Raw genomic sequence first — 13,739 nt, forward strand, 5'->3', positions numbered from 1 at the left:
GTTTGGAGGGCTGAAGTTTCAAGATGAAATGTCTACTTCAGAGTAAAAAGCAAAATCTGGTTTTAATGAGAACTAGATGAAAGCATCTGCTATCCCAACAGAAACATATCTCCAGTTTCTTCCCCTCTAGCAAGCAGCAAGATGGACTCCTCAGTCCATCGGTTCTCCATCATTCTCCCTGTCAGTTTTATTGATCAAGAATATTTACTGACCATGCTCCAGTCCCCAAGGTGCAGGACTCAGCTGGATTCACCCTTTCCAGCACTGTGGCACCTGGGGACAACCCCTCGGCTGTCAGAAGCTGTCACAAGGTGCACGGGTCCAAGGCGGCCGGCATCAGCTGAGAAGTTTCCCAGTGTCTTTCTGTCCTGAGCTGTCAGCTCTGTGAATCCCAAGGGAAGCTCCCCCAAGCATCACTCTCTGTGGCCCTGGTCCAGCCCTTTGCGTGGAGTGGAAAACAGAAACAGCAATGACAAATCCTTTGCCTTTGCAGTAGCAAACTGTAACCCATTGTCAAAGAAAACCCTGATACTTGGAGAAAACAAACAGTCAGCATTTAGCAACCTGCCTCTTTAGTCTGGCTTGAAAGGGGTTGTCGTCATATTGGGGTGATAAACCTCTAGTTGTGTTTTTCACCTTCCAGCAATACAGTTACCAAATGTGTGATCGAATCAGAGCACACGCAGAAATGCACTTTGTGGGGGAGGATACAGACACATATGCAGCGACATTTCTTCTTGGGTTTGAAGAAGCTGGATTGTAAAAGGGCCTTTGTAGTGGTAGGGAGAACAATGGAGTGATGATTAGCAGGTCATGATCATGCTTCTCATGTTTATTGACCTCCTCTTCAACTGTGTTTTTTCATTTCAGTAAAAACTGGTTCTTTCTCCTCTCCCTCTTTGCCCATACTCCTGTGTTTATTTCTGATAGACATCAGGGTAAAGCTGGTTCAACAGAACCAGGGAGCAAATGCTATAAACTGGGGCCCTGGGGGTATGCAGTAGACAGCCTCTCAGGGGATTCCCAAGGCATCTTCTCCTTGTTGTTTAATAAAGTGAAAACACAAGGACTCCAGCAGATCCCATGGTGGAGCAGTGCAGAATTACTTAACATAATCTGATGCTTCATGAAGATGGAAGTAAATCCCTAAACACTTCAAAATCTAGGAAAAACTGGGCAGAAGCAGTTTAGTAATAGTTTTAGGTTTGAGCTGAAAATACATCCGTTTAAAGGAAAAGTTGGCCACTAAAACATACTACAGGTTTGGAGCCACAGTGTTTAATTTCCCGCTGGATACTTCTTTAGAGCTGATCAGCTGATTGCTTCACTGCTATTAATCATTTCCATGTCCTGTCTGAGATGAGGGCATGCTGCTATGGGCAGTAACATCCCCACCAGGTTGCTGGTTTGGGCTGTTCAGGTTGGAGGGAGAGAGGGTCTGGAGTTTTGAGTGTCTGGTGCTGTACATTGCAAAGGGCTCCAGAGCACAGCCTGCAATCTGGGAGCTCCCCACCGCCCAAGAGCTTCCCTTTGCAGTCTTGACATTGTTCAGAACATGGTGTGCCGGTGTTTTCGTAGCATTTCACTGGTCCCAGCAGCTGTGTTCCTGGCTTCTGTGCAGATCCCCAGCCCTGCCATGCCCACAGACACTGGGCCATAGGCACTGTCACCTCTACAAGGCACGGGAGGGCAATTGCTTTGCTGAGTGATTTGTAAGGGTTTTGCTGATGGCAGAGGAAGGGAGGTTTGGGAATTGCTGCGTGTTTGTGTGGGAGAGCCCAGTGGATGGGCAGTTTTTCCTCCCTGCCCTGTTGCTGCTCTGTTATCCTGGTCTTTGACAGTACAGTGTTGGTTCCCATCTTCCCAGCTTTCTCCAGGCAAATCCACAGTGCAGTGTCCAGGACACGGCTGAGATCGAGCTTCTCCCCAGGCAGAGCAGGGCAGCACACGCAGAGCAGGGTGAAGGAGCAGGGTCCACATGTTGCGATCCCTCTCTCAGTGGTCCCTCATGCGCCTCATTTGCCATCATCCCATGTAGCCACGGGAACGGGATGCTCCAGGGGAGCACCTGCCTGCCTTGTGCGAGCCCGTCAGGAAAGGCAGGTTGTGCTGGATGCATCCTGCCTTTGTTACTGCACGGAGTTACAGACCAGCCACATCTCGTTTCTGCTGCGCAGAGCTGTCTCATTAGGGTGATGGTTTTCCAGTGCTTGCTTTAGTGATGCCACACCATACAGACAGCTTACTACTGAGCGCATAGCCTGCTGCTCCCAGCGAGCTTGGACTCTGTGGGTTCCTTGTTTGGTTGTTCAGGGTTTTTCATTTCTTTTCAATGATGGAGGTTTAGGTGTTTTTGTAATGCAGTTGGAAAGCCCCATGCCTGGTTACAGTGTTGTTGGTGATGGCCCTTGACTTGTGTTCCTCTGTGGTGGGAGCAGCCGGTACGGTCACCTCTTCCTTTCCTGGCTCTCCTGGGAAGAAGGCAGGGCTGTGGGAATTGCTGGCTCCTACAGTGTTAAGCTTTCTTGTGAAAAGCTTCTTGCTTTTGCTCAGTAAAGCAAGTTTTAATCTGAGTATGAAGATTGGCACAGGAAACTCAAAGAACCGCTGGACAAACATGAAAAATTACCATTTATGTTCAGTGCAATGGAATGTGTATTTCGAGTGAGATACTTAATCCTTTCACGCAGAGATTACAATTACTTCTCTGATGCTTGTTTGTTAGAACCATAATTTTAAAATCAATCCTAATGTAATACTTAATCTGGGATTTGTAATCCTTTTGTGCATGGCCATTATGGTTTCATAATTTTTTAATGTCCTTCTGGGGAAGAAGAGAGTATTTTCAGTAGGTTGCCTCTGTAAAGAAATCCATATCTTTGAGCCAAACACAACTAAATGATGCTGGGGCTGTGACTTGTGTTTTGTGTTTGGTCCATGGCGTTGTCCCCTGTTGCAGTTACACATGTCCCCAGCTCTGCCCCTAGTACATCCACATTTCCCAGCTGCTGCCTGCATCCCCAGTGGCTGTTTCACGTGTGCTGCTGAAATGTGCTAAACCTGCTGCTCCCATGGTCCTGTGAGGACAGGCCAGCGTGTGCCAAAGGAGAAGCAACGTGTCTCTGTTGGATTCTCACATTAACTTAGGTGGAAGCAGGTACCACCTAATCAGAACATTGGAGCCATGCTGTGTGCATTCTCCGCATCTGACATCCAGAACAGACCTGCTTGCCCTGGTCATAGAATCACAGCATCATAGAACAGTTTGGGTTGGAAGGGACACTCGCTGTCTTCCTTCTTTCCACATAAACCAGCCTGCACTGGGCTTCATCTTTACAAGTCTGATGACATAAAATTACATTTCTTGGTTGTGTTCCTGCTGGCCCAAACTCTAAACCTGGTTTTGTTGTGTTTGTTTCAAATGAAAGAAGCCCCACCAAAAAACCCCAAACAACATTCAAGGAAGTAACAGTTATTGTCTTCGTGTGTTCACTTACTAGGGTAGTCGCCAGTGTTTTAGCTTGTGAACCAGGATGTTTCCTAGCCAGATACTCCTTAGCTTTTGACACTTTATATGGTATTGCACTCAAGCCAATTAAATAAAACTGGGGAAGACTCGCAGCCAAAACCAGATTTGTGATAACACTGAGGTCATTGAAGATAAATGCTCCAGCATATAAGTCAGTGTGGGTCCAGCCTGATCTGTTCTACCAGCCTGGTGTTAACACTTGCTGAAGTGGCCCACCATGATGTTGCTGCCTGCAGCAGGCTTTGGCTCAGCACCTTCAGCAGACACAGCAGAGTGTCCTTCCCCACTGCCTCCAGAAGGGTTAGAGAAAGTTAGGCAGCTTCTCCACATTCGCTTTTTCACTCCTTACTCATTTCAGTCCCTTTTGGCCTTTTCTCTTGATCTTTTTTCTCATGGTCTTACAGATGGGAGGACAAAAGAAAATTCCCTTGTCACCTTTTTGGGCTGTGGTTGTGCTCTCTAAAAATCAGAACAGAGAAGTAGCTTTTGTACCTGCCTGTGGGTACCGGGACATGGATGTGCCTTGCCTTCTTGTTTGCACTGGAGACAGTGCAAACCCACCCTTCACATCATTTGAATGCTCATTTAAAAGCTTTCAGAAGGATTTTCCTAAACTAAAACTATGGATGTGATGTCCATCCAGACTGGGGATGTTTCTGGGGAGCACTGCGTGCGGTGCAGAAACTGCCTGATCTGAAAAAACAGTGAGAACACAGAGGAGGCAGAGACCATGCACATGCCACGTGTGGAGGCAGATGCTGAAGTGACATGGTTTGGCTTCTGAGCATGTGCTTTTTCAGGTGGTTGTCTCCTCGCCACCACCATTGCCTTGCTCCCCTTCAGGAGGATTCGGCTGCCACAACGGCAGCGGATTGCAGGAAGCCTAAGCAGCCATATGATGCCCTGTGCTCTGTGACTGTGGATTATGTCAAATGTAGAAGATGCACTCGATTTATAGGGATGATGATGTACAGATTAGTGTTCTTGAAAGGCATTACTGTGTATTTGGGGAGGGAAAATGATGGCATGACCCACTGCAGATTAATATGATTAGCAGATCAAAAAATCCAGGCTGAAGTTGGGCACCCACTATCCACTGTATTCAATGGGATTTGGCCACATAACTCTCTGGGGCTTTTTCTGATCCTTCTTCCTGTGATGCACAATGTCTGTGAGCCATTTGTGAGCTTCGTCTCTGTTCATACAGTTACTATTGGTACCACGTCAGTAGCTAGTGCTCCTTCTGCAAGATCAAGGTCTCTGCTACACCCGGCAGAGCTGTAGACCTGGAATTGTGCTGATGTTTGTGGTCGTCCGGGCCATTCTGCAGTGTAAGAGTTTCATGAAGTGTAAATTATATTTATTTATGTTTATGAGTAGTGATAAAGGAGCACAGAAACTGTCCTAAGTGACAAGCTAGCACCAGGTCTTCAGGATGGTGTCAGAATCATCTATTGTGATGAAATTCCCATCTCTAATCCTGAAAAAAATGTTCTTGAATTATTTTTGAGCTTGGAAAGCTTTCACAGCTGAGATTGTCACAGAAATCACTGCCTTCTGCAGCAAAGTTGTAATGAAATTCTGGCAAGTTAGAATCACAGAATCATAGAATCTGAAGGTTTGGGAGACTTGGGGGGTTGAAACCTGTTGCTGGAAAGTTAAAACAAGAACAGAACCCCAGATGTCATTTTTATTGCTGCTTTTCCCCCAGAAAAAAAAAAAAAATACTCTGGTCTCCTCCCATCAGCTGAGCTTCAGCAGTAAACCGAAGAGACAAGCAAAGCAGGAGACTCTGCTGGTGATGGGATAACACCTCTGTGCTTTGATAGGATCAAGACTGATTTTCTACAAATATTGGCCACTTCACTCTACTTATTCACTTGAACTGCACTACTTGTAAAAACAGTTCTGTAGTGGTACATGGCACGTGTTACATTGATCTTTAAAGTTGTTTTGTCTCACTTTGAGAGCGGAAAGATGAATAACGTTTTAATGCCTGTGAGTGACACCGTGAAAAAGAAAGGGGTTGATGCATGCTTACCTGCTGTATGGGACTGGATGCCAGAATGACTGCTTTCTTGGGCTCTTTGCCTTCAGGCACAATACAGGTGAGAAGCTCTATCTTTAAAACAAACAAACTAAACAGACACAACTAAAGCATTGCAAACCTAGCAAAATATTGTGGAGATATATGTTTCGAGCGTGAGGGGGGTTTACATGATCCGTGCACCATGGGCGGCCTTTTGCGGCCACTCTTTTTGGACAAGGCTGGTTTGTGCTCAGCTGCTGCAGCGCAATGTTACAGGTTGATGTCCTGAGCCTTGCCTCTGTTTGCATGCCTCAGATTTAAGGATCTCTCCTCTGTATGCACACATGCTTTAACAAGTACGTAGCAATGAATAAACCTTTGCTGATCCTGCAGTCTACTGAGATTTGGACCCAAGGTGGTAACATAGACTCTGTCTGTGGCAGGTTTTCGGCAGCATGTTCAGACAGGCTGTTTTCTAGTTCCTATGAGGATGCCAGCTCTAGTAGGTACACTGCATACTTGACACTGAGGAGTGCTGCAAGGGATGATACGTCTACAGCAGTAAACTAGGGCGGGCAGGGACATGGGCACCAGCCTGGCTGTGATGTGTACTCTGTCAGGTAGCTGACATGCTTTTCCCCTGTGCCAACGAGCATTTTCCCATCCGGTGTCAGGGTACGCGTCAAGTCAGGGGATAAAAATTCTTCCTGCTGGACAGTGTGGACCAGTTGTCCTCCCTGGGAAAGACAAGAGCTCAGCTGCATGGATGTAAGCCATGCTGTGCCGTTTGCCTATTGAGGCAGACATCAGGCCTTAGCATCTTCTGTTTGCAAATACAGAAGTGCCTTTCTGTTTAATAATACAGAAATACAGATTAAATGTTTTTTGCATGAAATTGAAGAGTTGATTCACCAAGTGTCCTTTCAAGTCTTGTGTCCCCCCTCGGGTATCAGTCATTTGGAAGTTGTTCCTGTGTGGTGTTAGCAAGAGTCATCACTGGGATCCCAGATGACATGGCAGGACACTTCAGTCGCAGAAAGCAAGCTCCTTTCCCCTTTTTCAAAGCTTTAGCGTTTCAAAAACTACTCCTCGAGGGTTCAGATTTTCACACAGTGCAGTCATAAAACAACTCTTGTGCTGTGCAACAGGGGGAAAAAGGGAGGCAAAAATATGTAAGTGTGGCTTAGCAATACCCAGAGAATTAAAACAAAAAAGGATTCCTTATGATGATGATAAAATATTGGCAGCTTTTGATGGCTCGTAGGAACTTTTGGATAAATACTTCATGATCTTCTTATTAAATCCCAGAGCCCCCCATGGATTCTTCTTGCAAGGCCATTTTATTTTTTTTGTTAAAGCATACACCACCACAAAGCAGGAGGAGTTGGGGTGCTGCAGTCCGGTTCTGCTTCACAACCTCCGCACTCAAGGTTTTCTCTTTTCTTTTGCAGGCCGTGTATATGTTTTATGCTTTGGCAATTGTCTGCGATGATTTCTTTGTCCCTTCATTGGAAAAGATTTGCGAAGTAAGTATTAGAAGACATGTAGCAGTTACTTAACCTTTAGCAGCAATTCTTCTCAAGAGCCTCAGAACGTGATGATGGTGTATTTACTGTTGTCTTAGTGCATTCTCCAATTCTTGTTTAGTTGCTCAACCCAGCATGTGTGCGCTGGCTCAGCTTCGTGTTCTTGCTCGCAGGAGATGGTCTGGGAGTCTACTGGTGGGTAAACTCGGCTGAGGCTCCTTCTTGAAAGGTAGCAGTGGTTCTGAAATAATAATTCCAATATCTGCATCATAACACTGCTTTAAAATGAGAGCGATTTAATCATAGAATCATAGAATCATAGAATAGTAAGGGTTGGAAAGGACCTTAAGATCATCTAGTTCCAACCCCCCTGCCATGGGCAGGGACACCTCGCACTAAACCATGTGGCCCAGGGCTCCGTCCAGCCTGGCCTTGAACACCGCTAGGGATGGAGCATCCACAGTCTCCCTGGGCAACCCATTCCAGTGCTTCACCACCTTCACTGTAAAGAACTTCTTCCTTATATCTAATCTAAACTTCCCCTGTTTAAGTTTGAACCCATTACCCCTTGTCCTACCACTACAGTCCCTAAGGAAGAGTCCTTCCCCAGCATCCTTATAGACCCCCTTCAGATACTGGAAGGCTGCTATGAGGTCTCCACACAGCCTTCTCTTCTCCAGGCTGAACAGTCCCAACTCTCTCAGCCTGTCTTCATACGGGAGGTGCTCCAGCCCTCTTATCATCCTCGTGGCCCTCCTCTGGACTCGCTCCAACAGCTCCATGTCCTTTTTATGTTGAGGACACCAGAACTGTACACAATACTCCAAGTGAGGTCTCACGAGAGCAGAGTAGAGGGGCAGGATCACCTCCTTCGACCTGCTGGTCATGCTCCTTTTGATGCAGCCCAGGATACGGTTGGCTTTCTGGGCTGCAAGCGCACACTGCCGGCTCATGTTAAGCTTCTCATCAACCAACACCCCCAAGTCCTTCTCTGCAGGGCTGCTCTGAATCTCTTCTCTGCCCAACCTGTAGCTGTGCCTGGGATTGCCCCAACCCAGGTGTAGGACCTTACACTTGGCTTGGTTAAACTTCATAAGGTTGGCATCGGCACACCTCACGAGCGTGTCAGGGTCCCTCTGGATGGCATCCCTTCCCTCCAGCATATCAACCGAACCGATTTGTAACATAGTGAGAAACACTTTCTTCAGAGCAGTGATTCCCAGACTGAGCCCCACACGGTGGGCTCCCAGCAGTGCTACTTGCAGCGTGAGAACTTGTCCTGTGCCCTGTGGCTTGCTGCTGATGTGCTGCTGCCTCTCCGGCTGAGAAACCCTGCCCCTGAGGTAGGATCCAGCCGGTGGAGATCAAGAGAGCTGGGATGTCATTCGTTCGTCGTGTGGTGAGCAGCACTTTGGTTCAGATACGGCTTTGAGCATGTCACAGTTCTCCTAGGATTTAGGAGATGATAACCTTTTATTGCTTGACTTCTGCATGGAAATACTGATCCATGGGGTGTTTCTGAGTTTCATATACCATTAACTTAGAACGTAGAGACTCCCAAGTGTCAGACTGGGAAAGAAAAAATGCACAGGAGAGTTTACAAGTGTTGGTATTTAAAACCAAACCAAAAAACACACTCAGGAAGGGGGAGATGCCAGGCTCTCAGCTGGCTGCCTGAGAGCCGGGTCCTGTCCTCATGTGGGTCCTGGACCTGTGGAATTGGGGGGATACATCCCACTGCCCAACCGGTGGGGACCTGCACACCACCAGTGCGTTCACACCGGGGTTTACTGGCTCCAGGTACAGCCGCCAACAGCCAGCTCTGCTTAATGAGCAGACCTGCACTGGCTGGGCTGTCTGGGCTGTCTGCTTGGACTTTGGTTAGAAATGAAGTCAAGAAGGACATGGAGCTGTTGGAGCAAGTCCAGGGGAGGCCACAAGGATGATCAGGGGCTGGAGCACCTCCCATATGAAGACAAGCTGAGAACATTGGGGCTGTTCAGCCTGGAGAAGAGAAGCTGCGTGGAGACCTTAGAGCAGCTTCCAGTGTCTGAAGGGGGCTACAAGGATGTTGGACAGGGACTCTTCATCAAGGTTCAGAGTTAAACAGGGGAAGTTCAGGTTGAATATAGGAAGAAATTCTTTACTCTCAGATTGGGAGAAGATGGGTCTTCGGAGCACTGGCTCCTGTTACAGCTCTGCCTTGGGCTCTCTGAGTGACCTTAGGATCCTATATCCAACCTGAACTTTCCCTGTTTAAGTTTGAACCCATCACCCCTTGTCCTTTCCCTACGGTCCCTGATGTGAAAGAGAAAACTTAGCAATAGAACAACAATCGAGCATGCTTGTATTAAGAAGTTACTGTCCAGAAGCAAGATACTGTGTCATTAGAGATTATCAATATAGGTCATATAAATGGATCATAATTTTATTATTTGTGTTGCTCCTTGAGTCTCTCCAAAAAGAGGTCTTTCTCAGCCCATAGGTGACCGTTTGGGGCATTAGAGTCCTTTTATTTATGTATTTTAAGCATAATTAAGCATTTTTGTAGTTACATGACAGCAAAAGAAATACACATTCCTATTTCCTGCTCCAACTACTTGTGATTTTATCAGTCCAGAATGGCTTGCCTTCAGAACATCCAGTTTGTTGTGGTTTGTCCTTGATGTTAGCACTCAAGAATGCATGGGAAAAGGCTTGGGTTACTTCGCAAAGGCTTCTGCAGCCATTGGGTGTATGAACTCTTGCCTGATTTTCTAGCAAAGGGAAGGTTTTATCGCTGCCTGATAGCCACAAATGCTACCACCAACCAAGGCCACCCAAGTCCTCCTCCATCACCTGATAAGACCTGGGATGTTTTCAAGGGTGTTCACTTGTTTGTTAACTCACAAAAAATAATGGAGAGGAAGGGAGAGGGGAGAGAGCCCTTTGCAGGAATCACATCTAAGAGGTTGTACTGGGTATGGCAGTACACATGATGAGCTTACCATGCAATCAACCATAGATGGTAGTGACTTGCTGCGGACCAATATCTACCACCAATAATCCCACCACTTACAATCATATCCAGCGCAAAAGAAATTGGACCTCTTGCCCAAAGGCGTTTTTGCTCTTGGAGATCAACCAGCAGTTATTCTACAGTGGATCGTAGTTTAGATGCACTAATTCTAAAATAAACACCCTTTTTCTGGCTTAGCTGCTTCTACTTTGGAAAGTGGTTATTGAGTTAAACCAACAAGGCATTTGCACTCGCAGATGTGTGTACTGAGATGAGAATTTGCTCCAGAACACTTGCTATGGTAGACAATCACACTCTGTCTGAGTTCAGATGTACTTATATAAATTCCTGAGTTTCAGTTGTTTTCTAAACTAACCTGTACTTGCCTGTGCCCAGCCACTCTCTGTTATTGTTGTAGCAGAGTGTTTACATGACACAAATAACATCATACATCAGTTGCAAACATTTGTCTGCAAATACCAGAGAACATTTCTGCCTCCTGCGTAGCATGCTCATTTCTTTCTCAATTGTATTAACTTAATCATCATATGCGTTATCTAGGAACTGTCCTCGAGGGAACCTACTATAGATTTAAATTTACCCGTCCCCACAGGTAGTCATAGAATCACAGAATAATTTGGGTTGGAAGTGACCTATAAAGGTCATCTAGTTCCAGCCCCCCTGCAGTGAGCAGGGACATCTTCAACTAGATCAGGTTGCTCAGAACCACATCCAGGCTGGCTTTGAATGTCTCCAGGGATGGCGCATCAGCTGGTTTCCTTGGCTGATGGTCTTGTCTTTCAGAAGGCACCATTGGGTTGCAGACCAGCTGTTGTAGGATGATTGTCTCTATATTTCCATAGAGAATCCTGCAGAAGAAACTGGCCTTTGGGGATCTGCTTGTGGTCCTATGAACTTCTACAGTAGCTTTAATTCTATTTAAAATCATGTTCCATAAAGCTCTATTTAATCAAGTTCCACAAGCTTTTATAGCAGTGCAGCAATGCCATGGTCTCCTGCTTGAAAAGCACTCCTGGTGAGGGCACCTCTTTTCCTTTTATCTTGTTCCCATAACAAGGGAAAAAGGAAAATGCAAATTTTCTGTTATACATGTACAGCCAGTGGATAGAGTTACAATTTCTTATGGGCCCAGAATATCCTTTGGGGGATCTTCAATCCAGATAAGGTTGGTGGGAGGATTTCTGCAATCTTGTCTCTGTGCAAATGTGCTTTGGTAATGATAAAGTTGCAGAGAGACCCTGCACAATACGGAGGGAGGGGGGAGGCTTCCTCCATCCTGCCGGGCTTGGAGTGCTGCTTGGAGCAGTTCTCGTAGGGAAACCTCCCACCACCCTGAGCTGCCTTCCCTCGCACATACCACAGCAGCCACACGCATGTGAGCAAGCCAGCTCTGTGTAGTAACAGCTCAGCACTTTATGGATGTGCGATGGGGAGTGGCTTTTTTTAGCTACTCATTAAACTGTGGAAGGTGCCAGCAAGGCATGTGGGCTTTAACAGCCTCAGTGTGTTTGCCGAGCAGTGGCTTGTGCAGATGGAGCAGCAGGAATACAGAGAACTTAAAGGAAGTAATTAACCAAGTAAATCTTTGGAAACAGCATATGCCAATGGAGATTTCATAGAGTAGAGGGTCTTTTCCCTTCCAGAACCCCATGGTTTATATAGCCCCCGGGCACTGTGAGGGGAAGGCTGTAGGAGGTAAGTATCCTCAATGGCCATCCAAGTGTAATGGGGTGGGGAGAGGTTAAATGTCCAGGGCTGAAATGGTACCAGGGAAGGCAGCGGGGGGTGAACCAAGCCTGAGCTCCAGCCCTACCCTTTAGGTCCAAATAAATGAAACGAGGTGTGTATTGTGGGGTCATGGAGGAGACAAAGGGCCATGACTGGTGAAACTGCCTGGCTGTTGTCCAGAGTGGTGCTCTTTCTGTCCTCTGTAAAGGGTATCAGTGCCACAACCTGCCCTCTCTACCAGGAGGCGCTCACTTAAGTAGCCAATTCCTGTGATGACATTTTCCCCTGTACTTAAACTCTACTAACATAAAACTTTGCACACATGGGTGGTTTCCCACTCTTGATGTTTCTAGTTGAGTTCCTTCAGCCTCCCAGTGTTGTGATCAATGCCTCTGATGTGTTTTTCTGCAGCGCTTACATCTTAGCGAAGATGTGGCTGGGGCAACTTTCATGGCTGCGGGCAGCTCTGCTCCTGAGTTGTTTACATCTGTCATAGGTAACTAAATGCTGCTACTTCTTGAAACCTCCACATTTCCCTTTCTGGTTTTTGGGAGTTGAAATGGGATTGCTGAGTGCCCGTAACATTCATTTATAATCCCTGGCCCTTCCCTCATGGGCACGCATGGGATTAATTGTGGGGAATCCTAGCTAGATGAAGTGGCTCTGAAAAGGTGACGTTATCCTGCAGCAGGGCTGCCTTGGAAATGATTTGATGTGACCCTGTCAAGCCAGGGCCAGCAGGCAGGTCACTATAACTGTCTGTTAATGTCCCCCTCTGTAGCACAGCCAACCTGCAGATGCAGCCTTGTCCCCTCCTGTCCTTTGTCCTGTGCTATCTGCCACACCATCCCTGGGCATAGCACGAAAGGATGCACCTCCAGCCTCCTCGGCTGGTACCCAGGTGAACTCCTTGTGTTCCATCACCTCCACTCTGGTTAGTCTTCTAACACCACTTCCCTCTGGGAAAGCCAGAGTGGGGAGGAGAAGAGGGTTTAAGATACTTTCTCACAGCAACAAGTTAGTCAGAGCATCACACTACCAAAGCAGCTGTCCGCTTATGGGAAGTGTTATCAATGGGATTCAGCAGTCCTAAAGTGTGTGAAACCTGGGAAACTCCTGTGGTCTTTCAACAGCCCTGAGCTACAAGGGGACTGCAGTCATTTGTTACAAAGTGTTGCTGTATGTATGTATGTATATATGCTACCTGGTGCAAGGGAAGAGTGTTCTTGCAGTTTTACTCACCCACATCTCTATTGGTAGGTGATCATCAAAGCAGCAATTGGGAGATTAAGGTGGGCTCTGCATCGTTGAGGAGAATTACTCAGCTTAGATACTTTCTCTAGAAGATACTTCTATTTCAGTCACAGCTATCAAATGCAGAGTGCAAGTTAATTCACGCAAAGTTGCATACTCTGCAGAGAAGTCTGATTACACAAGCAAAGCCTTAAGATGTAGGAACTTAAATAGGATCAAGTTGGGGTTGTATTCCAGTTAAGGATAGTGCAGTAGCAAGGTGAAAGTAGAACCAGATTCCATCAGGCAGCTTAGAGAAGTCTTAACGATCAGATCATTATCTGGCTGTGTAATCCACCAGATACTGTGGAGTGTCCCTTGGCAGGTGGCTGCTTCTGTGGAACATGTTTCTGAGAAAGGATAAAGTGGAAAAAAATATCTAAACTATGCTGGAACCTTAAAAGCAAGTGGTGAATTTAAGCAGACTGACAGCCAGCAGGAGATGGAGTATTATTTTTAGGCTGACTTCTTAAGGAAAGAATTTTGTGCAGCACCATGATGCATGTGTCTGTCAGTTCATCTCCCCCACCATTAATCTCATTTGCCAATTTTAACCAAATTTGACAGAAGAGCTCTGAAAAGAGCTTGAAACACAGTGCCATAACTCATCCTGAG

The 13,739-nt window shown here is 46.5% G+C and overlaps 1 protein-coding gene across 4 annotated transcripts in view; it reads left to right on the forward strand.

Annotated features, from left to right (window-relative positions):
• Positions 1-13,739, forward strand: part of SLC24A3 (solute carrier family 24 member 3) — a 172,733-nt gene that overhangs the window by 96,661 nt on the left and 62,333 nt on the right. For all 4 annotated transcript variants that reach the window (XM_030489142.1, XM_030489140.1, XM_030489144.1 and 1 more), the window contains exons 4-5: positions 7,010-7,084; positions 12,243-12,327. In XM_030489142.1, coding sequence (XP_030345002.1) covers positions 7,010-7,084; positions 12,243-12,327 — 160 coding nt within the window. The remainder of the gene's footprint in view (positions 1-7,009; positions 7,085-12,242; positions 12,328-13,739) is intronic.

This window comes from Strigops habroptila, chromosome 6 (genome assembly GCF_004027225.2).
Source record: "Strigops habroptila isolate Jane chromosome 6, bStrHab1.2.pri, whole genome shotgun sequence".
Taxonomy (NCBI): domain Eukaryota; kingdom Metazoa; phylum Chordata; class Aves; order Psittaciformes; family Psittacidae; genus Strigops; species Strigops habroptila.